Consider the following 24,156-nt stretch of genomic DNA (forward strand, 5'->3'; position numbering starts at 1 on the left):
ACAGACACTGTTGTACCCCCTGCTTTATCCTGTGGCATGTTAGGATGCTACTCCTTATGGTAGGATCCCACACCTAATGGTAGCATAGGTAGGGTTGACTGTATAGTTTTAGTAATAGATTAGACAAGGATTTGTATGGGCTATTTCGGATGGTCCAGCTTTAGATAGAGAATTGGACTAGACTTCCAGAGATCCCTTCCAGCCCTACTATTCTATGATTTGCATTTGCAACAGATACAGGTAAGAGTCTGTACATAGCACAGTTACTGTAAAGTAGCTAACACCCTGTAAAGCTGCATCCTAGCATACCTCGAGGGAATTGTTTTTGAGGTTCTGGCAGCCTTGCAGATATCTGAGAGCATTGTACCTGATTTCCATCACAAGGCACAGAGCATGGTGGAAAACGTACTTCATAGGAGGCTTTCAGAGAATCTCAGATTGGTCCTTAGGGCCTTCCTTTTCCCACTTTAACATTCAGCTCTTCAGGCACAACTGAGATTCTCTTTTTTTAAATAATCACAGTAATTGGGAATTTCAGGGAGGTCTTTGGTGTGTTCGTATTCACTGGATGGCAGTTTACATACCTGTGTCATCTCTCTACCATGGCTACCTGTAATACACATGCAGGCACAGAGGTCTGGCCCATGTGCCTATGATCTCACTGTTTTTTTGGGGGTAGAATATCTGATAGCTCCACCACACTGATGCTAACCAAATAGTAGTGATTTAATTCTCTTTTGTGCACCATATGTAATAATTTTGTACAAACCGGTTATAAAAATCATTTTTATTTTTTTTCTGTTTTAGTTTATGCCTACGATGCATAGGTCAGAAGCCTTGCTTCATTAAGATGCTGGTCTGTGTCATTACCATGTCCTCTTTACTTATTAAGGAAGCCAAAAATTACCATAAAGTTGTTCAAAATGTAATCACGAGATGTTGAATTTTTTTTTTATTCATGGGAAAAACATTTTCCCCTTCTTTTAATATTAAAAAAAATGGTTAAACAAGATTTGATCAAACTTCCAACAAAAAGTCACCTCCAGGCAGAAACCAAGCATATTAAATTGAATAGGGGAGGAATGCTTCAGAAAGTGAGTTTTGCACATAAGAAGACAGTTCAAAAGATGCATGTCAAATGATAATGCTTTTGCAGCCTTAACAATTGAGTTTGCTGCTCCTTCATAAATGAAAGAGGCAGTTCAGTATGCAAGTCTGGGTGTGTTTTGTGCTTTCAACACAGTGTGCGCATCTAAACATGCACTATATTGCGGAACTGACTAATTAGCTCCACTGTAAAGTGTCCCCATCTGTACATGTGTCCCTATTAGGGCGGAGTAAATTAATTAACTCTACTCTAGGATAGTACTGTCTGGGACAAGTACTATTCTATGGTGATTTTTTTAGCACACCAAAATACACATGTAGACAGTGACCAGAGGTGGCTAGGGCATGAGGGTGCTACAGTATGGGGCTGCCTGCTAGTTGGCCCTACACTGTAGCACCCTCATGCCCCAGCCAGCCCCTCTGTAGCACGCTGAGCTGGAGTTGAGCAGCTTTGGGCTGGCGGGCTGACGCCTGGGACCTCCTGACAGCTGGGCCTGCTCCACCCTGGCACAATATGCTCAGGTCCCAGGTGCACGTGTAAATGCTATGCCGCAGAACAATAAACTCCAGTATGAATTGTGCTGGAGTTTATTACTACATGCTAATTGCACATGTAGATGCACCCAGTGAGCATCAAAATGAACATTGGGAGGCTTGGATTGATAGCATGGAGAAATACATGTTTATCTCTAGGATCATTTGGTTTTATAGATTCTGGAGAGGAGATGTTTTGATTAAGGTCATGCAGACTTCGGTTTGATTATGGCTTCTGTTTAGGTCTATTTAGTTGCTACATTTTTAGCTATATCAATGATCTGAGTATACCTGACAAACTGGGGGAGAAAGGAGGAATGTTACATCAGTTCTGGTCACCTTCAACTTGTGCTGTCCTGGGGAGGCTAAAGGTTTGCTCACATATCACACAAAGTAAGTGGGGCAAAGTCAGGAAACATAGGTTGAAAAATGCACTGACCCAATGTATCATTTTGGCAGACCTTGTTAGTGTGGCTGCTCCTTCCCTGAGCATAATAAATTAAAGCTGCTTCCTGCACATAGGGGCAGGCAATGAGCCTGGCCCCAGTCAGGTGTCAATGCTTCATCTGGCGTGGCTGACCAAAGAGATACAAGAGGGAATACAGTTTACATCCTCTACCTTTGTGAGGGTGAATAAGCCCATTTTTGATTACAGACTGTATTCAAACCTTAGCAAGCATTTGCTGAATGGTTCTGAGCATTCTGGAGTGCAAATGCTGGTTACAGCAGAAGACCATAGGTTTGACAGATCAGCTGTCTGCACGAACACTGGGCCAAATGTTTTATCTTTTCTTGGGTTTTTGGTTGTAGCAGTGTTAGTCTAAGGACATAGGCAGGCCAGGTTCTTTGGGTAGACGTGATATCGTTTATTAGACCAACTGAGTAGTTGGAAAAAAGTTCCTTGCAAGCTTTCAGGTGCAATCACCCTTTTTCAGGCATAGGGAGTCTTTGTTGTTCTGTTTACCTGTAGCTTGCAGACTGGATCTGTTCAGGCAGAAACAGGTGAGCTTCATGGTTTCAGTCAAGTCTAACATTATCCAATAAGTTCCGAGTGAAACAAGTGGGTTGAATGATTTGGGATCTTGCTTTTGTGATCATTTCCAGTCCAAATTATACATGATCCAGTAGCTAGAACTGTTCACTGTATTAATTCTTCAGACCAGAACTTAAGAGGCAGAACTACTCTTTTAATAAATATGATTTTAGACAACAAAGTGTGTGTGTGGGGGGGAAGGAAGGGACACCCATGAAAATGTAGTTAAATGTAAATGTGCTAAATGGTACATGAACAAGTCAGGTTTCCGTGATTTATCAGTTTTAAATTTCAAAGACTCTGGTTAGCTTGCATTTTTAAGACTAATGAGTTTATCACAGCCAGTGGGAAAAATGGTTAGAGTATATCAGCTGTAAATTGGTACAAAGCACTAAAAGGGACATTAGCCTCTAATCAGATTCTAACAGTTCATTAAACCTGCCTTTCCTGAATCGCTCTTTGTCTCCCCCCCTTCTGCTTGAGCCTCCTGTGCAAGACAGTCTCTTGCCTTTTACATTTGGGTAAGACCTCCTCAGGGATATGAAGCAATATCAGCTCATCCTTCTTTGTCTACAGACTAAACAGCCTAAGGGATCCTTTATTATGGCATAGTCCTGATCTTGCTGTAAAACTCCACTGTGCTTCTTATAAATCATGAAAGAGAAGGGACTTACTTGTTAATGGAATAAAAACTATCCAAGGTTTGGTATGCCAGGCTGGATGCTGTTCCTGCTCCACCCTAAACCACATCCAAACCACTGAAGTTAAGTGACGCCTTAGGACATAGGATCTATCCCTGATAAGTAAACAATTCACCACCCTTGCTGGGAAGAGGCATTTTAAGTCTGGAACAATTTCTCTGAGCTATGTTCCGACATCCAAGTATCCCCCCAAGACTCTTAATAAATATCAAGGTATTCAAAACAGATTCCTTCTATTAAGGGTATTTAAGCTTGTAGCACTATGGGAACATACCAGACAACAGAACAGCTGAACAACTCAACTTACATTTTTAAACATTTAAAGGGAAACAGTCCGCCAAAAAATTAGATATTTTGTTTGAAATTTTATAACTTGCTGGTTTTGTTTTCCAGGCAGTATCTAAGATTAGTATAAATAAATGGAAAAAATAGACAAAACAATCTCCAGTTTTGTAACTTTGGTGTGTGTTGTGTAGTCGACTACACGTTTTTTCCTTCTCTAGATAGAACCATTTTCCCTCAAGCTGCTACATGCAGAGCAGTGGGAATCAGAAGGGAATCACTAGTCTGCCTGAAACCAGCACCTTGGTGAAATAGATTATACATTTGTTTCCATCTTTCACTGTGGGTTATTCACACAGCAATGGGGGAGAAAAACAATTTTAAACCCAGATTACTATGATTGTCAATCTCTGAAAACTGAGATTCTGGGGCATTTCTTCCAAAATTTTACCATGTAATTTAAATTTGCTGTCCTTTTCCGAAGTAGTCTTTTCCCAGAAAGACACAATACTGAAGTTTGCACCACTTTTCACACTTCTGAACTCCCAAAACTTACGTTTGTTCACCTGAGCGCCCCAAGGCATGATGAGGTCGAACAGTCATAAACTACTACAAGGCCGTTTCAGGCTGGACATAAAGAAGAATTTCTTTACTGTCTGAGCCCCCAAGGTCTGCAACAGCCTGCCATCGGAGGTGGTTCAAGCACCTATGCTGAACACCTTCAAGAGCAAATTGGACGCTTATCTTGCTGGGATCCTATGACCCCAGCTGACTTCTTGCCCTTTGGGCAGGGGGCTGGACTTGATGATCTTCCGAGGTCCCTTCCAGCCCAAATGCCTATGAAATCTATGAAATGCAGGGATGGGGAGCATGGGATGCTCTCCCACCTCTGCATGCTCTGGAGCTGCCATGCTGAGGCACCCTGCACCCTAGCTAACCAGTTCATGGTTGGTGGGTGCAGGATGCCCCAAGACAGGGGAGCAGGCAGCCCATCTCAAGGCACACTGCCCCTCAGCCAGGTTGGGAGAGGCTGGCTAGGGTGTAGGGTGCCTCAGTGCAGGCAGGGGCTCTGTGGCACTCAGAGACAGAGGGGCAGGCAGCCCCATCTCCACATGCTGCTCCCTGGCTGGCCAAGGCATAGGGTGCTTCAGTGCAGGGGATGGTTAGTCCATACGGAGGCACCCTGTGGCCCAGCCATCTCCCCCCCCACATGCAGCAGGTGGAGCAGTGGGACAAGTGGAAGGTGTTGCATCTAGGGAGGAAGAACTACCATCATACCTACAGGCTGGGGGGTGATGTTTTCAACACTACTGAGGCAGAAAGAGATCTTGGACTCACTGTTGACTCCAGGATGAACATGAGTCACCAATGTGATGAAGCAGTTGGCAGAGCCAATTGCACCTTGTCGTGCATCCATAGCTGCTTCACAAACGGGTCCAGGGAAGTGATTCTCCCCCTCTGTGCAGTACTGATTAGATGGCAGCTGGAGTACCGTGTCCAGTTCTGGATGATGCAGTTCAAGCGGGATGTGGACACCCTGGAGAGGGTCCAAAGAAGAGCCACTCACCTGATTAGAGGCCTGCAAGGAAGGACCTACAAGGAACGGCTAAGGGACCTTAACCTCTTCCACTTCTCCAAGAGAAGGCTGAGAGAGGACCTTGTGGCGGCCTACAAATTCATAAGGGGAGAGCAACATGAAGTAGGCGACGATCTGTTCACCAGAGCACCCCCTGGACTGACAAGGAACAATGGCCATAAGCTACTAGAGAAAAGGTTTAGGCTGGACATTAGGAGAAAGTTCTTCATGGTCAGGGTTGCCAGAATTTGGAACGTGGTGCTCGCTCCATTTTTGGGGGTCTTCAAAAGGAGACTGGACAGGCACCTGGCTGGGATCACATTACCCCAGGTTTGATGACCCTTTTCTTGCCTGCCAGGGGCAGGGGGTCGGACTAGATGGCCCACTTATATTCCTTCTGACTCTATGAATCTATGAAAAAGCCCAGGGGCGGGGATGTGCACTGGAGCACAAAGTAGCAGCACAAATTTGTGCTGCTGTCAAGGCATACCCCTGCTTGTGTGGACCCAGTCATTGAGACAGGTTTGTACACAGATTTGCTTTGGGACTATGCTTTCAACAAGCAATGCAGCCATTATTTGTAATAACAGTTGAAATATCCTTATGGAAAGTAATAGATAATTGCAAAGTGTTCTTGCTTAAGAAAGGTGAATGCAACTTGGAGTGGGTCAGAGAAGGGTGATCAGTGGAATGGAGGGCCCATTTTACAAGAGGAGACTGAGACTAAGACCTTGGCTGATTTAGTCAAAACATGAAAGCTGAAAGGGGATGCAGTTGCTCTCTGTGAATACATCAGAAGGAGAGAAATACTATGTTGGCACAAGAACAGATGGATCTAAATGGGCCATAAATAAACTTACCCTGGAAATTAGGTGGCTTGCTACTGCTGGTAGAATGAGGTTCTAGTTCTGGTACAGCTTTCCAACAAGAGTAAAGTGCTTAAAAAGAAAAGTTTTATGATGGAGCTTGGTAAGTTTGTAAAACACATGTTCCACTGTAGCACAGAACTGGATTTGATGCAAGTGGCCCTTTCCATTTCTATATTCCCAATTTAAAATGACCTAATAGCTTTCTCCTGGTGTTTCTTGCTCACCACTCCAGTAGCAACTCCACCCTTCGTTGTTATAGGCAGCATGAAAAGCAAGACTTTGGGGAATACAGTTGCTCAAGTGTACATGAACTTCTGCAGCTTCTCTCTATGTGGAATTATTTATAAATATCCGTATACATAAACACTAACTTGACAACATGTAAGATTGAAATTTGGGTCATAGTGAATAATACAGACCCAACATGATATGGTAAAGGTATAGGTAAGGTAGGGCTTGAATTTAAAGCATAATAGCCGGTTCTGAATAACTCAGCATAGACACTCTTATTCTGCAATGAGAGTTTGGTTTACCTTAGTGGTTCTCAGCCCTTTTAGACTCGAGATTCTCTACTTCTCATCCCAACTTTGTGAACTGATCAACATCCCATTTAAAAAGAATAATTTATGTATTATAGTGCTTACTTGTTTGAAGAGGGGCAGGGAAGGAGGAGGAGCAGCCAGAAGAGAAAAGCCAGTCAGTAGAGGGAAGAGGAGTGACTGGAAGAGAAGAGCCTGTACTTATCTCCTCACTGGAGCCTGTTCCTATTTTGCTTATCTTGCCAGGCATTCTGGTTGAAAATCACTGGTTTAGCATAATCCAGGGGTACTCAAACCCTGGTCCACAGGTCACATCCAGCCCACAAGGCAATGTCATCTGGCCACTGCTCCCCTACTGCCAAATGTCCCAATGCATGAGTAGTGCAGGACCTATGTGCTAGATTGGTCGCCCAATCCCAGGGTGCAGGGCTGGACAGGGGTGGTGCTGGGCTCCAGGACCTAATCCTGGTGTGAGAGCCTGGGGGGAGAAGGTGCTGGACTTCCAGGGCCCAATCCCAAGTGCATGGGGTTGGGGAAGGACAGCACCAAGCCCCTGGGAGGGGGCAGTGCCAGTCCCAGGGCCTGATTCTGATGTGTGGGGCTTTATCTGGCCTGTGGACTGGTCCTACCCCACTCATCTGACATGCAGGGCCAAAAGCTTGGACACCACTGGCTTAATCCAATGAACTAGGCTAAACCGGAAACACATTAGGAATAAGGATGGCCACGCATGGGGTTATTATTATGTGTGTTAGATTTCTGATTTGACCGCTGTAACTGTTGTGAATGGGTAATTGGATTATTTATATTTATTTTTGCTGCTGATTAAGTAGAATGTGGAAGGAAGGAAACTTGAAGTGAAAAAGTTTGCTTTCTGAATTCCTGAATGATCTATAGCCTGAGAAGGCTGAACAACAAAGACACACACGCCCTCTGTCAGTATTCTCTTTTACTCTCTGTCTCAGGTGTGGCTTGTTCTATTGTGTTAACATTATAAAATAGAAATAAAATTGTTGGTTGAAATTTTAAGAAAAAGTACCTGAATATGATAGACCTGCAAATAAAACACTGCACTTTACAACTAAAACAGTTTGTCTTCAATTCTAAACCTGTAAATAGTAACTAGGAAGAACTATGTGTATATATGTGTGCGCACATGCATATTAATACTTATTATAAAATCTGTTTCAAATAAGAAACTGTAAGTTAATAGCAGATATATCCTGATGATAACTGCTCAGCTTTTTCTTTATGAAATGAGGGTTTAGATTTAGCGTGTTGGTAAATTGAAGTTTAGTATCCTTTCTAAATTAACTTGAAGCAAAAACTAATACACCTGCACTGCATCTGTGTTGTTATAAGTGAATTGAATCAAATGTGATTTTATCTATTCATTTTGTGTTGATCCTTGGCCTCTCACTTTTTGTTCTTAGGACATCAGCGCCTTTGAAAACAGAATGCTTATGCTTGATGGGATGCCGTCTGTCAGAGTCAAAACAGAACTGTTGGAATCTGAACAAGGGGTAAGTAGACATTTCCAGACAATTTTCTCTTCCTCTTCATTGTATTGGTAATTTTGGCTTTATTTTCTGGTGGCCAGCTTATCCAGAACATGGTGTGCCTTTTTCCTTTGTTGTCATCTTGAAGCTAGTTCTCTGGGAAACTATGAATTGCCAGTTTCTTCTTTTGGGATTGTGGAACAATCTGGTCTCTAAAGAAATTTTCTGGAAGAATATGGATCGTTACTTAGATGTAATATGGCAGAATTTTGGAGGTGATCTCAACTATCCTATGGTGAGAATATTGGATCCATTCACTTAGCCTACTCCATTCTGTATTAATTTAAAAATGAAGTATTGTTCCAGTGGGAATGTAGATAATCATTCTAGAGGACAACTTTCCTATAGTTAGTGCTGAACTCATGGAGTTCTTTGAATATCAGAAGAGACACCTTGACCTGGATTTTGATTGAGTGGGTAGTAAGTGCCAGAGTGATGCTTCTGCAACAACCAGTGTGTCTAAGTAGATGAGATGCTGAATTTTCAGGAGTTTTATGGATGTACTGCTCCATTTCTGGATATACACTGCCATAACTAAGTCATGGAGGTGTAGATAAACATGGCAAAATCTGTGTTTGATGGAGATGCTGTCTGTGATGGAGCTGGTGTTAGAATGGCATACTACTTTATAATATAGTTTTAATATGTGGACATCCAATTCCACTGAGACCAACAGGATACAAATGTTTCAGCTCAACGTCATGTTTTGAAGTTAACTTCCCTCGGTAAGTGGAGGACATTAGCTAGATGTAGCTAGCATTATAACTTATATAGTTGTTCTTCCAGTGGCTTTACTTAAATTTTAATAATATGGGGGAGAGTGAATTGAGCTTTTGGGGGAAGTCTGATTTGAAAATTGGGAAGTTGGAGAACAATGGTTCCATTTTTTTTCTAAGAGGAAAACTGTTTAAAGGAAATCACATTCACCCCTGGAGGTGGTACAAGAGTACCCTTAGTGGAGATAGGTGGATACATCAGTGTAACAGTATAAAAGGTGAGAGGGTAAGAAAAATAGTACTATATTATAAACCATAGTGGCAAAAAGACAGACCCATAAGTGGTAATTTTTACTATCTTCTGGATGTTTGCCAAAATGCTCACAAAATGCTCAATATTTTCTTAATACTACTCGGAAAGCAAGCATATAGTAGCATGTGTTTTAATAGGGGAGAGCAAATACCTGTGATGTGTACCACGTACATTTTTAATAAAAAAACATTTCCAGCTTTTACTGAAATGTGACTGGGAGACCTATTCGTGGTCTTTGAAGCTGGAAGGAAATGAACAATTTATTTAATTTTCTAATTTCCTTTGTTCTTTTTAATAATATTTTATGGATTTCTGTATAACCAGAAATGATGTCATCTCTCTCATTCCAGTGATTTGAGGCTTTGGACAAAGAACTCAGTTTAGTTTGGACATTTGTGTGCTTCAGTACTAATTGGGACAAGAAAGTAGTGTCTACTCAAATGTATGCATCTCCTTTATGACTCTTCATTAAGAGACAATCAATAAGTAGGCCATGAATTTTCCAGATCTGTAACAGCAGCGGTGGCCATTAGGATGGCAGTTTTCCAGAAAAAAGCTTAACCTGAAGAAAGATGGCTGAACAAGGGTTTTAGTAAGTCTCTTGGGACTACTTCTGGTAGGTAGACATGACATATGGACATAATAGGCTACAAATATTTGAAGGATGTGCTTGCCAAAGAGAATGTATGGAATTATTTCAGGTGCTACCTGTCATAATTAGTACCAATGGAGTAAAAATGAAAAAAAAGATGATTTAGTCCAGATAGTATGACAAATATATTGAGATGGATCTGTTACATCATGAATCATCAGTAACCCCTTCCAGCTGTATACTGGAATAACCCAGTTTAGGTCAGAGGTGGATGAGAAGATAGGCAGACAGGCGTTAGGCCGCAGCTGCCACCACTGCCACTACCGCTTTTCCCTACCGTGGCATGAGGAAGCTCCTTCCACCGAAGCCCTGTATCTACAGGCTAGATCCAATGGCTCTGTGCATTGGGTTTGACCTGTGTGTCATAGGTTGCTGGCCCCTAAGTTAGATTGTGAGATACTTAGCTGTTTCTGTTGCAATAGATCCCAGAGGGCCTGATGGGATAAAGCCACCATTGTGTTAGACCTGTACAAGTATATAAGGCATGGTCTGCAGCCCATGGAGTTCACAAACTAAGATAACATTTGGACCTTCCTAAAGAGAATGATGGAAGGTCCATCACTTAGGATTTTTAAAACCAGACCAGACACTACAAATCTGAGTATAAGAAACAATTCTTGGTTGCTGAGGAGATGAAGTAGTGCAAACAAGTGCATGGAGATACATATCTGAAGTTAAAACTGCTGGAAAACGGAGGTGAATTTTGGTACAAATGTAAGCTATGGGTGAGTGTGGAAACTGAAGGAATTGGGGGACTTGACGGGGCAGGAAAAGAGGGGTTTAAAGGAAGTTGAAAATACAATTAGTAACATCTTCTACATTGATTTGCGTTTTTATTTTGAGCATGGGGCTTCACATCTAGCCAGGGATGTGTATTTTAGATTTTGAATGGGCCCTTAAATGAAAGAATGGTGTCTGATGATTGTCTTTCATTCTTTCTGGTCAAGATATTGCTTGCCTTAGACTTGCACAACAAAAATATGAAATGTTGTCCCTCTTGTAACTGCTGCATCAATAGTACAGATGACCAGAGTAAAATAATTGTCTCAAAATCACTTCAATATGTGACTGTAAGTATAACAAACATTATAGTGATGTAGTAATTGTTTGCTTCAGTCTAAGAGTTGGAAGAAGTATGCACACAATTCTAGTAGTCACTCGTCATAGCTGGACATAATTTCGCTGTTGGAAGTAGGTCTTTATGTTTGAGTTTGTCATGACAGCAGTTCAGATTATGTGTTCCTAAAATAACTTCTCTTAATTTAAGCTTGCCTGCTCTCTTAGATTACATGCCTTTACTGCAAAATTAGCATGTACTGGTTTAACACATGTGGAAAAACCCTGTTACATAACCACACTTGTGTCATCCACAATGGTGCTGCAGTAACTTGCATGCTGGTCTGAGTTTGTAGCAGTATGTCCCCTCACTCTTACTCGTTTGTTAAACTGAATGAATTTACTCACACTATATTTTGGCAGGACTTGCTGATTTTTCCAGAGCTCCTTTGTGGAAGTGCTTAATTTACCAATTCAGAGAAATTCAGTAAAGCTAACTGCTGGAAGAATACATAGGTTGATGTATTCTACATTTAATGAAAAGCAGAAAATCAAAGATGTAGAGTAAGCTACATGTTTTAGGGCATATGGGCAGTAGCTTGCCACCTTGAGGTCTTGATGAGGAGATCATGCAGGCTGTGTGCAAGCCTGGAGCACTTCGGATGATATTTCCAGGCTATAACATGATTGGAATCGTGTGATAAAAGGATACCTCCCTGGAGGGGTGCGAGGAACATGTGCTATCCCTTAAATGCCAGGACATGCAGATCACAGTATCATAGGAAAGCAAGGCTGGAAGGGATTCAGTGCAGTCATCTAATCCAGTCCCTTGCTCAAGGGAGGATCATCCCTGACAAAATCATCCCAGTCAAGGGTCTGTCTAACCTGCTCTTAAAAGTTTCCAGAGATGGGAAATCCACAAGCAGTAAACTGTGAAAACTCTTCCTAATGTCTAACCTAAATTTCCTCTGCTGCAGTTTGAGGACCTTGTTCCTAGTTCTCTCCCTTTATGGCCATAGAGAATGGTCTATCTCTATCCTCTTTAAAATTCCCCTTCTGGTATTTGGATACTGTTATCAAATCTCCTCCCCTAAATTTCTTCTCCAAATTTAATAATCCAATTCCAGAGGTGGCCCACCTGCAGCATGTGTGCCACAAGTGGCATGGACAACCTGTGTGTGTGGCATGTGGCATATTGGGAAGGGGACAGGTAGGGGCAGAAAACAGAGCAGCAGACGTGGCACTCGGGGAGGGTGTGAGGCTGATTTCTGGTATGCCAAAAAGGTTGATTTCCATTGTCCGTGTATTTTCAGCCTTTCCTCATAAGTCAGTTTTTTCAGGTCTGTAATAATTTTTGTTGCCCTCTGTGAATGACCCTATCGCTCGTCTTGCTGTTCTGTCCAAGTGTCCATTCTTTTTATAACCAGTCCCTTCTCTCTCTCAATCTGCGCGCGCCGAGGAGACTGGTGGTCCGTGAGCTAATTGAGGGCTCCTCCACCCCTACACCCTCGCCCATGCCTCTGGGTGAACGTCCTTGTTGCTCTTTCAGTCAATGTCAATCCCACGTCACCAGAAGTGTTGAGGAATGGTGTCCCTGACACTTTTGGCCTCCGTATATGAAGTTCTGCCCGTCTCCTCCACCTGGTCTGCTCCTATTCCTGGAGCCTCTCCAGGGGAAGGGTCCCGCGCCCCTCCTCTGCTTTCATATAGCGGGGCCGCCGCCTGGAGTCCATACGCCTCGGCAGGCACTAGGGTTCTGCTCTGCCTTCACCTGCCGGATCCTGTGGCTCCTGCATGCCTCAGTCACCCGACTCACCGCCAGATCCCAGCCTCCTCGCCGTGCGTCCCCGCGTCGCCTTACTGCTGCTCCAGAATGTCCTGGCTCCACGCTGGGCGATGTGCATCCACCCCTCCACTCCTTTGCCGGCAGCTGGCGTCCGCCCCAGCACTTCCAGTCCCCCAGCTCCCTGCGCCGGGTCGGATCCTGGTCTGTCTTTTAAGCGTGCCGCATCGTCCGGGTACCTGTATCGGTTAAGCGTTCGCTCCACCCCCTGCACCTGGGGCAAAGAGGCTTCCCAGAGCCTCCTAGTCTGGGCAACTCCCGGACACCCTCCTCTGGATCCCTTGACTGGTTCAGGTGAGTGGCTAATAAGCAGGGATTCTGGTTTTCTCTGATTAAAAATCCACAATTTTTAGATTAAAAAAGGTAACCCCAAATCCATATTTTTCCACGATTAAAATGAAATACTACTAGATATATATCTACATATTAGTGGTGTTTCATTTAAATCATGGAAAAAATGTGCGTTTGGGGTTACTTTTTTAAATCCAAAAATTAGGGATTTTTTTTTAATCAGAGAAAACCAGGAACCCTGGTAATCAGTTTGGCACAGGCAATTCAACTATCAACGCTGTGGAGGTTCACAAGGCAGTTATCCCAGAGATATACTGAGGTAAATGAAGATTAGTAACTACCCAGGTAGTGAAGATTGGCAACATCGTGACATAAATAGGGGCTTCAACAAATAGGTTCGTGTTAGGGCTAACGCTGCTGATGGCACATATTTACCCATAATCTGTTTCCTTGGGTAGAGCACATGACTACATCAACTGGAAAGGATACTGCTTGCTCATTATGTAAACCTTGGTCAGCCATAGAGGGAGATTCATGAATACCAATATGGGCCTCTCTGGCAGGAGACAAGATGCCAAGGCATTCCAGAGATCCAGCATTTTTTTAATTCTGGTATTTGTAATTCCTTTTCAATACTGTTGTTATCACCAAGGAGCCTGCCTGCTATTATCTGGGCTGATCCAAGCTAGTTTATATACCCTTCCTTCACAGAGCTGTTTACTGACATGAGAGTACCTGGCAAAAGGATTAGTTATATGCTGAGGAATTGAACTATGGTAGTACAAAGTGCATTTGGTTTACTGATGGCAAGATAGACCTGCCTGAAATCTACTATGTATACCAATGGTTCCAGTGTCATTCATATTCTTGCCACATGTTTAACATTTCCAAGAAAAGGTAGAGAGTTTTTTCCCAGGAATGAGTGCTTGGGTGCTGGCTTAGGTGTAAGGAACAGGCCACCAGGAAGATGACTTGTGATAATTTGATCTGACTCCAAAACCACAAGCAAAATAAGTTATGTGACCACAGCCTTGATTCTTTTGGGGGTATTTATCATAATGAAGTTAACTGTAAAATGTTGGTAGGGGGAATTTAGCATGCTGGATAATTTGGTTACCTTATTAGAATACTGTATATAGATCATCTGAAATACTGGATAATTGTTTTCTGTTTAGTGGTCAGGCAGACATACTTAATCTGGCATTTTCTGAAAAAATCTTTTTCATATGTCCCTGTAGTTTACAAATCAGTAACACTGAGGCATTGACTGGGCAGCAGAAAATATCACAGTTAGCAGTGCAACCACAATGTAAATAATATTGCAAGACTTTAAATAATAATTGGGAAATAACAAGTCAGACACAACAAAGATCCCTCTCAGTACCACAAGATCAACAAGAGCAACAACACTTGCTCTATAATTTGATGAACTGGGCCTCAAAATTAAACTTGTTCTTCTTCTACCTATGCTATACACGACTGAAGTAAAATGAGGTACATTTGACTGTACACATTCTATGCAATGTATATGCCTTCTTCCATGTACTTGAGAGGTGTAATCCCCATCTAGATCTGTACGTTATTTCAGGCTGTGGTATTCTGGTGGAGAAAATGAGAAAGCCACCACAGCTGGCATTTTTTGCTTTTTGTTGGCCACTGTGCTAATCTGCCACCCCGTCCTTTGTATGCTACTGTTGCTGTTTGCACTGGAACTCTCTTTCTTGCTTTGTAATAGTGGAGTCATAGGTGATGTCTGCAAACAGTTTCTTGTTTCCATCATTTGCTTGGCAGACTACAGGAGTCTGTCCACCTGTAGAAAAATCTCTGTGCATCTTTTGCAGCAAAGCATCTCAGGGCTTTTTTGTGCTCTCTGGTTCTTGCACCTCTGGCATAGCATTGTGGTGCCATGGCAATTCACATCTGGAGTAGGTATCTCTGAAAAATGATTCTTGGACATCATCTCATTTTGTATGCTGTGGGTGGTCTGCAATATAGAATAGATAGTTTGGGGATTAAAATGTGGAGCAGAAAAAGGGAGGAGTTAAACAAGAGAGTGGAATTGTGGGACAAGAATAGAACACAAATGGTACTGATTAACATGCCCTCTCACTGCAAAGTAGGCAGCTCATCAGCTCAGGCTGAAATGAACACTGAGCTCAAGGTCATACCGTAGCTCTGTGTGCTAGTTCAGGTTTAAGGCAGACATGGTTCTTTGGGTAAATCCAATGTCTTGTATTAGACCAACTCAAATAGTTACCCAAAGAGCCTTGTCTGCCTATATCCTTAGACCAATGCAGTTACAACCTACACCTCTGAAACATGGAAGATATCGAATTTTGCCATTTGCAATGGAAATTACACAGCAGATCAGGTTTAAAGCTTCCTGAAGCCTGGGTTACAGTATTTTCTATGTTGCCCAGGCTTACCTTGCAATGAAGATATGTCCTGATTAGCAGGAGTTTAAGGCACCATTTACTCAAGCTAAAGGTTTCTCTGTGTGTAAGCGGGATCTGGACTAAGGACAATTCAAGTTGGGCATAAGCTAATACTTCAATAAAAATGAGTCCTATGAGATCACTAGGCAAATATGGAACAAAGAGGTAGTTGTAAGGGAAATGGATTTCTGTTTGCTTTGAAATATTATTCGGCAGTTCTGCTTTGAGCATCTCTGTTAATTTAATGTAATTTTATAATTTTTGGCATTAGCAAAATTAGATGCTTATTCATCCAGTGAACTACTTACTGTCCTTAATTTTTGACTGGGAGATTGAATTCAGAGTATTGTATGAGGTCTCCAGAAGACGCAGCACTGCTTTAATGACTTTATCACAAGTGAAGAAAAAGCCTTGCATAAAAAGCTACTTCATCGCCCTTTAGCAAAGTTTCGTTATTACCTCCCCTACTGAGGAACAGGAGCTAGCATTGCTAATAAATTGATAGAATTGCCTTAGAAATGTGAATTTGCTTATTATTTTAATATTCTCCAGTGACCTGCTGCTTGAGATCTCTTGATCTGCAGTAAAATCTTTGTATGTCAGTGCCCAGCTCAGAGAAAAACATGTAAAGAAGCTCGGTTCCTACTTGAGGGGAAAGATGAGGTATTTCAGCAAGAGAAATGTTCGTGCTGATGCTGTGCCAAGAGTACTTTCAAAAGAAATACTTTTCATTAATGAAACATGTAAGAACTGTCTGAACGACAATAGAGAATTGGCAATGAATTCATTATCAGATGGCTTCTGACTCTGTGTTGAGATATAATGTGTTAAGCGGCTTGACCATGAACTCTAAGGCTAGGTATAGACATTCAAAAAGCCAGAGGCAGAATCTAAGTTATGTGGTTATGTGTAAACAGCATAATTTAGATCGGGAGTGAACAGAACACACATTTGGGAAGAAAGGGGGAGAAGGGAGCCAAATCTTAGACTGGGTTCTGCCATTTTTAAATCATTCAGTGTGTGCCAAACTTCTGATCACTTATACCACCAGTAAAAGTCTGTACCTGACCTAAAAATCCTTTTGCTTATTGCAGTTTTATCTGGTCCAAATCCTGGGTATAACTATGCTCACATATGTAATATTATACATGTCCTGAAAGGAAATGTTACATTTTTGGGTACAAAACTGAGATATCTGCTTCAGAAATTAGATATTACAGTGAGATTATATAATATTATCTAATTGGTTGAAAACATTTTTGTAGTATATCACAGGTGTCCATAAGTATATTTGAAAACCCACACCAAAATATTGGTATTTTATTCCTACTTTGTTCTTGGAAATGGTGTAGAGAACAATTCAACCATATTCCTCATAGACAGGGAATAATATTCTCTCACTTTCCAAGAGCTTTTGTTCTTCAAATCTAGTCTCCTGCCTTCCTGTGAATTCACTTTTTCCTCAAATCCCTCTTCAAAGGTACATCTTTCATTCTGAATCCACACCCTAATTTCTGTTCCCATGTCTCGAACACAACTAGATTATACAAAGAAAAGCAACAGTAAGGAAAAACTGCTAACAGACCCCCAACATTTACCCAAAGAACCTTGTCTGCCAAAAGATGACTATAGCTCCTCAAAAAGTATTTCCTTGCTTTTACCATATGATCTTGTTGTCTTGTATGTCTGGGATGCCATGCATGCCTATGATGTTGTATAAATTAATGTGCCAGTTCTAACACAGCCAGAATAATTGTTACTGTTGCCTCTCCACAGGAAGAGCATGTTCGACTTCTAGGGTGGTAGATGAGTGCATATGTAGAGTTTATAGTGCCGTAGACCTATCTGCAGTGTCACAAACTGTGCAGGTTGCACATGCAGGTGTTTGCCACACTGCTAATTTGTAGCACATGCCAGAAAAAAGCAGTGTGGTGCACATGTTGGCAGTATGTACTGCCCAAAAGCAAATACTGGCCAGTCAGAGCCATACTCTGGCTGTGAACCAGGCTCTGCTCACTGGATCACCACTGCTGGGTCCAACCCAGGTGCTGGTTCCCCCTACCCCACCCAGGATAGTTTGCTATGCACCACAGTATGTGTGCAGGAGCATTCCCCAGGGACAACTAGCAGTAGCAAAAAATGTGCCACTGCTGGTTGTCCCCAAAGCACACATGTGCCTGCTCATGGGGATGTCCTTGGAGGCACAACATTTGAGAGGAAAACAATACTTTTATAAAGCAGTCCATTTTCTATTGAAGGATTTCCAAAATGCCTATTGAGTCATAATTGGGGATAGTCTTGACAGCATTGCTTGCTGGTTGATTATCTTAGGAATCATACAGCCAATAATCCAGCCAACTATAATTCTTCCTAGAAGGTCTGGTTAGTTTATATTCAAAGGGGGAAAAATCATTCTACTGGCACTTCTCTTTTGCCTCATTAAATTAGATATTCCTATTTCTAAATTGTTAACGTTGGTACTGTGGGTATAAGCATATGTGGGTATATGATGTGGACTAGGCTAATAAATTATGTGGAAAAGGCTGAAGTGAGCTGGCCGGATCATTGGGCTGAAAGGGTAGTAATCAATGGCTTGATGTTTAGTTGGCAGTCGGCATCAAGTGGAGTCGGTCCTGGGGATGGTTTTGTTCAATATCTTTATCAGTGACCTGGAAGATGGGATGGATTGGAAGTCCTTGCACATTCATGGAACTGATGTGATTGGATAACACAGACTTCGTGGGATAGATTGAGGGAAGTCATTATTCCCTTCTATTCAAAACTTGTGATGCCACCTCTGGAGTACTGTGTCCAGTTTTGGGCCCCAGTGTAGAAAAGATATAGACAAATTGGAAAAGAGTCTCGTGGAGGGCAACAAAAGTGATTAGGGGGCTGGGGCATGTGACTTATAAGGAGAGAGTGAGAGAATTGGGCTTATCTAGTCTGGAGAAGAGAAGACTGAGCAGGAATTTAATAGCAACCTTCAACTCCCTGAAGCAGCATTCCAAAGAAGATGGAGCTAGACTGTTCTCAGTGGTGGCAGATGAATGACCAAACAAGGAGCAATGGTCTCAAGTTGCAGCAACAGAAGTTTAGGTTAGGTATTAGGAAAAACTTTCTCACTAGGAGGATAGTAAAACACTGGAACAGGTTACCCAGAGAGTTGTGGACTCTCCATCCTTGGAGGTTTTTAAGACCCGAGTAGACAAAGCCTTGGCTGTGATGATCTAGTTGGGGATGACTGTGCTTTGATCAGTAGGTTGGACTAGATGACCTCCTAAGGTCCCTTCCAATCCTAATTTTGTATGATTCTGTGTGTGCATATGTCTATATATGGTGGTATATAGAACTTTTCATGCTGATTTTGGTAGGGTACAGAAGAGCCTGGAGATCTTTTTTTACTCATTTGTAATTTAGACATTTGGGATTAAGATAATTTATGTGTCTAGAATATTGGAGAAAACAGGCAGAAATATCAGTTATTGATGGAGTAATATTAACCTCATGGATTCAAAATGACTAAATACTTTGTTGTCCTCTTTTGACTTTTCCATCACCTTTCCTGTAATTGAAGACAGTTTTCTAATATTATGTAACCAATATATGCAGTACTTTACTATAAGAGTCTGTGTGTTGTTTACAGAAAAAAAATATTGCTGCTACTTTTCTTCATAATTTTCAACTACTTGGATAGCTATAGGCATTTTAGTTTTTAATTCCTGAAATGATATAACAGGTTTAGCAATGGTCTTTTGAATATTTTACAAGACAGCCCAGCAACAACACCCACCTACTCAGTACCTCATCATATTTTTACTGCTTGTCATTCATTTTCCGCCTCGAGGAGATGATACTTCCGGAAATGTCATTAAAGTGCTAGAAAGGCTGCTGATACTATTAAGATAAGTATTCATTTGTAGAGGGCCATAAATGTACATGCCCTTTTACAAACAAAGCAAGACCTGCTCCTGGAGACTGTTATCAGATTTGATCCTGCACATGGTTGAGTATCTGCCTTGTTTCTGCTGGAGTTACTTAGGGCATGTTTACAGCAACAGCATGTCCTGGCATGGATATTTCTGAACATGCCCTAATCACCCATGCCTACACACACACTTCACACCTAGAAATGTGGCAGTGAAACCACTCCGAGAACAGTGTCTTGCAGCTAGCTGTCTCAGGATCTTAGTAGATGCTATGTGTGAGAATGAGTGCTTCTCAGTGTAGAGCAGTTTTCAACCTTTGATCATTGTCATCTTTCCCAGACCAATCAAAAGTATGTGAATACCAATACTTACAATTCAAAGGGGTCTGCACCTTGATTCAAAATTTCCAGAGGGTTCCACACCTGCATTCTACATTTTTTAGGGGCATTTGAATGGAAAAAGGCTGAAAATCACCGATGTAGAGCATGCATGTGAGAGCAAAGGCTGGGGAGGATGGGAAGGTTGGGGGCAGCATAGTCTGGAGCATCCCTACTGGAACACACTGCTGTCAAAGTGTAGGTGTTATAAAAATTTTGCCTGTTAGGTGATCTGCCTCAGAAGAGAAGTAAAAATTGAAGGCAGGTGCTGGAGTGTCAAGGCTTCATGAATTAAAAACAGCCCAGACAACAGAGTGACACCTTCTTCCTAAGTTTGTGCAAGAAATATAACATCATCCCTAAGAGATTTACCATCTTTAGCCCTTCAACTATGCTATATACCTGTGCAGGAGACCCTTAAAAAACCTGAAAACCATTTCTTCCACCTAACCTACTCCAAAAAAGGGAATCAATTTAAACAGAACATAGTCCCTTATATTGCCAAACTCAAAGATATAACCCTGGAGATGTACTTTGTCACTGCAATAGGTCTAAACCTTCTACCAGAAAATCTCAGTGACAGCCATCTGACATGAAAAGAAAAAGTGGAATCGGCTTTTACAAGAACCACCTCACAGCTGGCCTACCAGCAACACCGGAGAGAATCAAGACAGCACCACATTATTAACCTGTCATAACACACAGAGTACTTCTGCACTCAGAAATATTTGTACTCTAAAGAGATGAACTTCTGCCCAGAGAGACAATTTGACATGAGACTGATGCGTAGAGAATTGGAAAAATTCTTATGCAGACTCTTGGACACCTCTCAGTAGATGGAACCACACATTGGACTACAACACATGCTTCAGTCAGAAAACTAACAGTGAAAGTCTTAACAAAAGCCAAGACAACCACAACCTCCCTCCTTCAGAGAAAAAAAAAAACCATATAGTCCCTAATATCCTATAATGACATAGTGATCAAACCAGTGGACAGAGAAGGACTGTTAGCCATCCCTACCTGTCAAGGCCACATTAGTGAGTCTGGGGATGGCTACCAACTACTATAAAGAACTTGGGAGGGCCCCACACCAGTATTCATTCTTGCAAAACAGTATCTCATCTTAGTTATAAAAGCTTCAAGAGAAAGTTTTTGCACTAATCTCTCACTTTTCGCACCCCAGGAGCATTTTATATGCTCTTGAAGATTGGCAAAAAAGGTAATCCTGGCAGGCTTATATCCAACTGCAGCACCCTTGTTGAAGAGCTATCAGGATTCTTAGAAAGTATCCTGAAACCACTTGTCACTCAAAGAACAAGTTTTTTACAAGACATAAGAGGCTTTCTTGAGATCCAAACCATCAGCTGCCTTCCTGAGAAGGCCATACTAGCAACTATGGATATCACCAGCTTGCACACTTATAACACACACCATAGGGCTCAGCTGCCTTCCTGAAATATCTACAGGAACATGAACTACATTCAGATTTACAACCACAATATATTGTACAAATCATCCACTTTATCCTCACCCACAACAACTTCACTTTCAACAGCCAACACTTCCTCTGAACCATGGGCACAGCTGTGGGCCCAAAGATGGCTCTCTAGTAAGCCATCCACTCCAGGAGCCTGCTGCAGGATGAGTTTTTAGAAAATTGCACCAAACCCAAACTATTCCTGAATTACACAGGTGATACCTTCATCATCTGGACTGAACAGTTAGGCTCCCTGACTTGTCCAAGTTCAACATCTGCCACCCATCAGTCAAATTCTCTCTGGTATACCCCTACACTAACATTAACTTTCTAGACACCATTATCTACATCTACAGTGGCACTCTATGAACCATTATATACAAAAAAACCCCACAGACCACTATGCTTTAACCCATAAAACCGACAATAATCCTAGACACACTAAAAAACTAATCTCCAATAAAGCCCTCCGGTACCACCACCTTTGCTCTGAGGAAAATACTTGTGACACCCATTTGCCAAACTGAAAAATGGCCTTTACCCAGCAAGAGAGAAATAAACCATATCTTTGAAAGAGCCATTCAAATATCCCACAGCAACAATACAAAAGAAAGACCTCACTGACAGCACACCCTTGGTTGTCACCTTCCATCCCATATTTGAGAAGGAACTGACCCTGAGAGAAATATTTTAACATATTAAATGTTATGACATGCTCCTAGCTTTCAGACTGTCCTCCAACCTCACCCAAGTAATCATCAGAAGCAAACTGAGCAATATGCACCAAATGAGAAATAGCTATGCTTTAACAAAAGACGCAAAACCAGCAAATTCATTTATGTTGCCACAACAACCATCACCCCCCCACAGTGAAACCACTGGTATCCATGGATCCTACACATGCCTATGCACATGCCTATACCCCACCCACTGCACCAAATGCCCCAATGGAAACTGTGAAACTAGGTAAAAATCATGCAGCTGAATAAACGATCATAGAAAAAAAGATAAATAACAGAGTCAGTAGAATAGGTAGAAGAAATTTATCCCAGTAAAAGTACTCCCTTTCTGACCTACCGTCCTTGTACTGAAGGGAAATTTACACAACACCTTCAAACATGGGCCTGGAAACAAAAACTCCTTAGCTTACTGGACACTAAGAACCAGGGACTTAATACAGACACTGATTTCATAGCGCAGCGATACCTGCTAATCTCTCTGCAGTCCAGATGATAAAAAAGCTATTAAATGGTCTTTCTCTTCCACTTACCAGGTGATCCTTTCTACTCCATTCCTCCCTTCTGTCAGCTAGGTGACAATGTCTCTTATATCCTGTTTTCATTTACACCTGGAATTTTGCACAGACTTTTGTTCTAACTGTTACATAGCTATCTATGTCTATTTTGTTTTTCTCAGAAACCTCTGGAAGGTTATATGCTACACAAAAGTTCATTTGAGTCTATCCCAACCGTGCAGTTGGTCCAATAAATGATACCACCCACAAAAATTGCTGCCATTAGGCAACAGTGTTAGTAGCAGAATGGTCCTTTTTACAGAATTACAGATATAAACTCTGCAAGTAGAGTACTGCATGTTGTAAGATGTGTCAGTGTGCAAAATTTCTGTTAACAATAGGATCTGGGAACCTTTGAGACTTCATTTGCTGACTGTTACCTGCCATAACTTGCAAGGCAGCTGAGTCAGCTGTAGTGGAGCACTGCAAAGTCTGCTCTTCCCTCCTATAAGGATTTACTACAGTGGCACCTGTAAGCCCCAGTCTCATATTAGGACCGTGTTGCACCAAGTACTATAGCGCAAAACAAAAAAGTTCATATGTTTGGCTCTATTTTGACTGGCATTAAAACGTATGCTTAGATACCACTGTGAAGGGCTTCCAACAACGTTATTATTGTTGTTGTTATTAATAAGAATATATACTAAAAAGTATATTAGGATCACTAATAATAATATGCACTGAAAAGATTATCACCTACAATAATAATAATGTACACTAGAACAGGGGTTTTCAACCTTTTTCATTAAGCATACCCCCAGCAGCTGGATATAGAGCAGAGTGGGGGTAACAGTGGCTGGACATAGAGCGGGGTGGGGGTGGGGGCATGGCAGTGGCCACACACAGTGGTGGCAGCAGGGGGTGGTAGACTGGATGGCACCTGTGTGGCCCGCAGAGGGGTGCTGCTGCCCTTGCCCTGCCCCAGCCCTGCTCCTGGGAAACGGCGGCGTGGGTTGGTGGGTGGCAGCACTCCATCCCTGCCTGCTCATACCCCCTAGGGGCTTCCCAAGTACCCCTGGGTGTACGCATACCCTCGGTTGGCAACCCCTGCACTAGAATATTTATTGTGATCACTAATAATATATGATGGAATTATTATTATTACTGTTGTTGTTGTTTTCTGTGTGAATTTGAAATACGTAGTGTGACATAAAACAGAGGCAAAGGTAAGCTCCCTATGCCAAAGAGCTCCTATTCAAACTGAAACTAGTAGGAAAGAAAAAGGTGGGTGGTCCAGGCATGAGGGAAGTTCCTAGAAAGATTTTGTGAAAGAGATGGATTTTATGGATAAATGTTCAGGATGTTCTGTGCAGAGGAGCTGGGAAACTTTTGAGCGTCATGGGTGGCATTTTACAGTTGTTTATTTGATTCCTGTTAGTGTTATGATGCTCTCACATGATTCTCTGTGGAATTCACAAGAAGTAGTCAGAATATTTATTCTTCCTCCCAATGGAAAATGTAGACATTTTGGAAAAAATGAAAACTAGGCAATGTGGATGTAGAAAAAGAAAACCAGCTCCTTTTACCACCTCCTGTCCCTCTCTTCTCCCTCTCAAACCTCTTATTTGGAGAT

At 42.0% G+C, this 24,156-nt stretch overlaps 1 protein-coding gene across 3 annotated transcripts in view; it reads left to right on the plus strand.

The window, feature by feature from the left end:
* KLF12 (Kruppel like factor 12) overlaps positions 1 to 24,156 on the plus strand; it is a 368,523-nt gene that overhangs the window by 138,079 nt on the left and 206,288 nt on the right. For all 3 annotated transcript variants that reach the window (XM_019529799.1, XM_019529801.1, XM_019529802.1), the window contains exon 3: positions 8,075 to 8,164. In XM_019529799.1, coding sequence (XP_019385344.1) covers positions 8,075 to 8,164 — 90 coding nt within the window. The remainder of the gene's footprint in view (positions 1 to 8,074; positions 8,165 to 24,156) is intronic.

Source organism: Crocodylus porosus, unplaced genomic scaffold (genome assembly GCF_001723895.1).
Source record: "Crocodylus porosus isolate Cpor-Errol unplaced genomic scaffold, CroPor_comp1, whole genome shotgun sequence".
Lineage (NCBI taxonomy): Eukaryota > Metazoa > Chordata > Crocodylia > Crocodylidae > Crocodylus > Crocodylus porosus.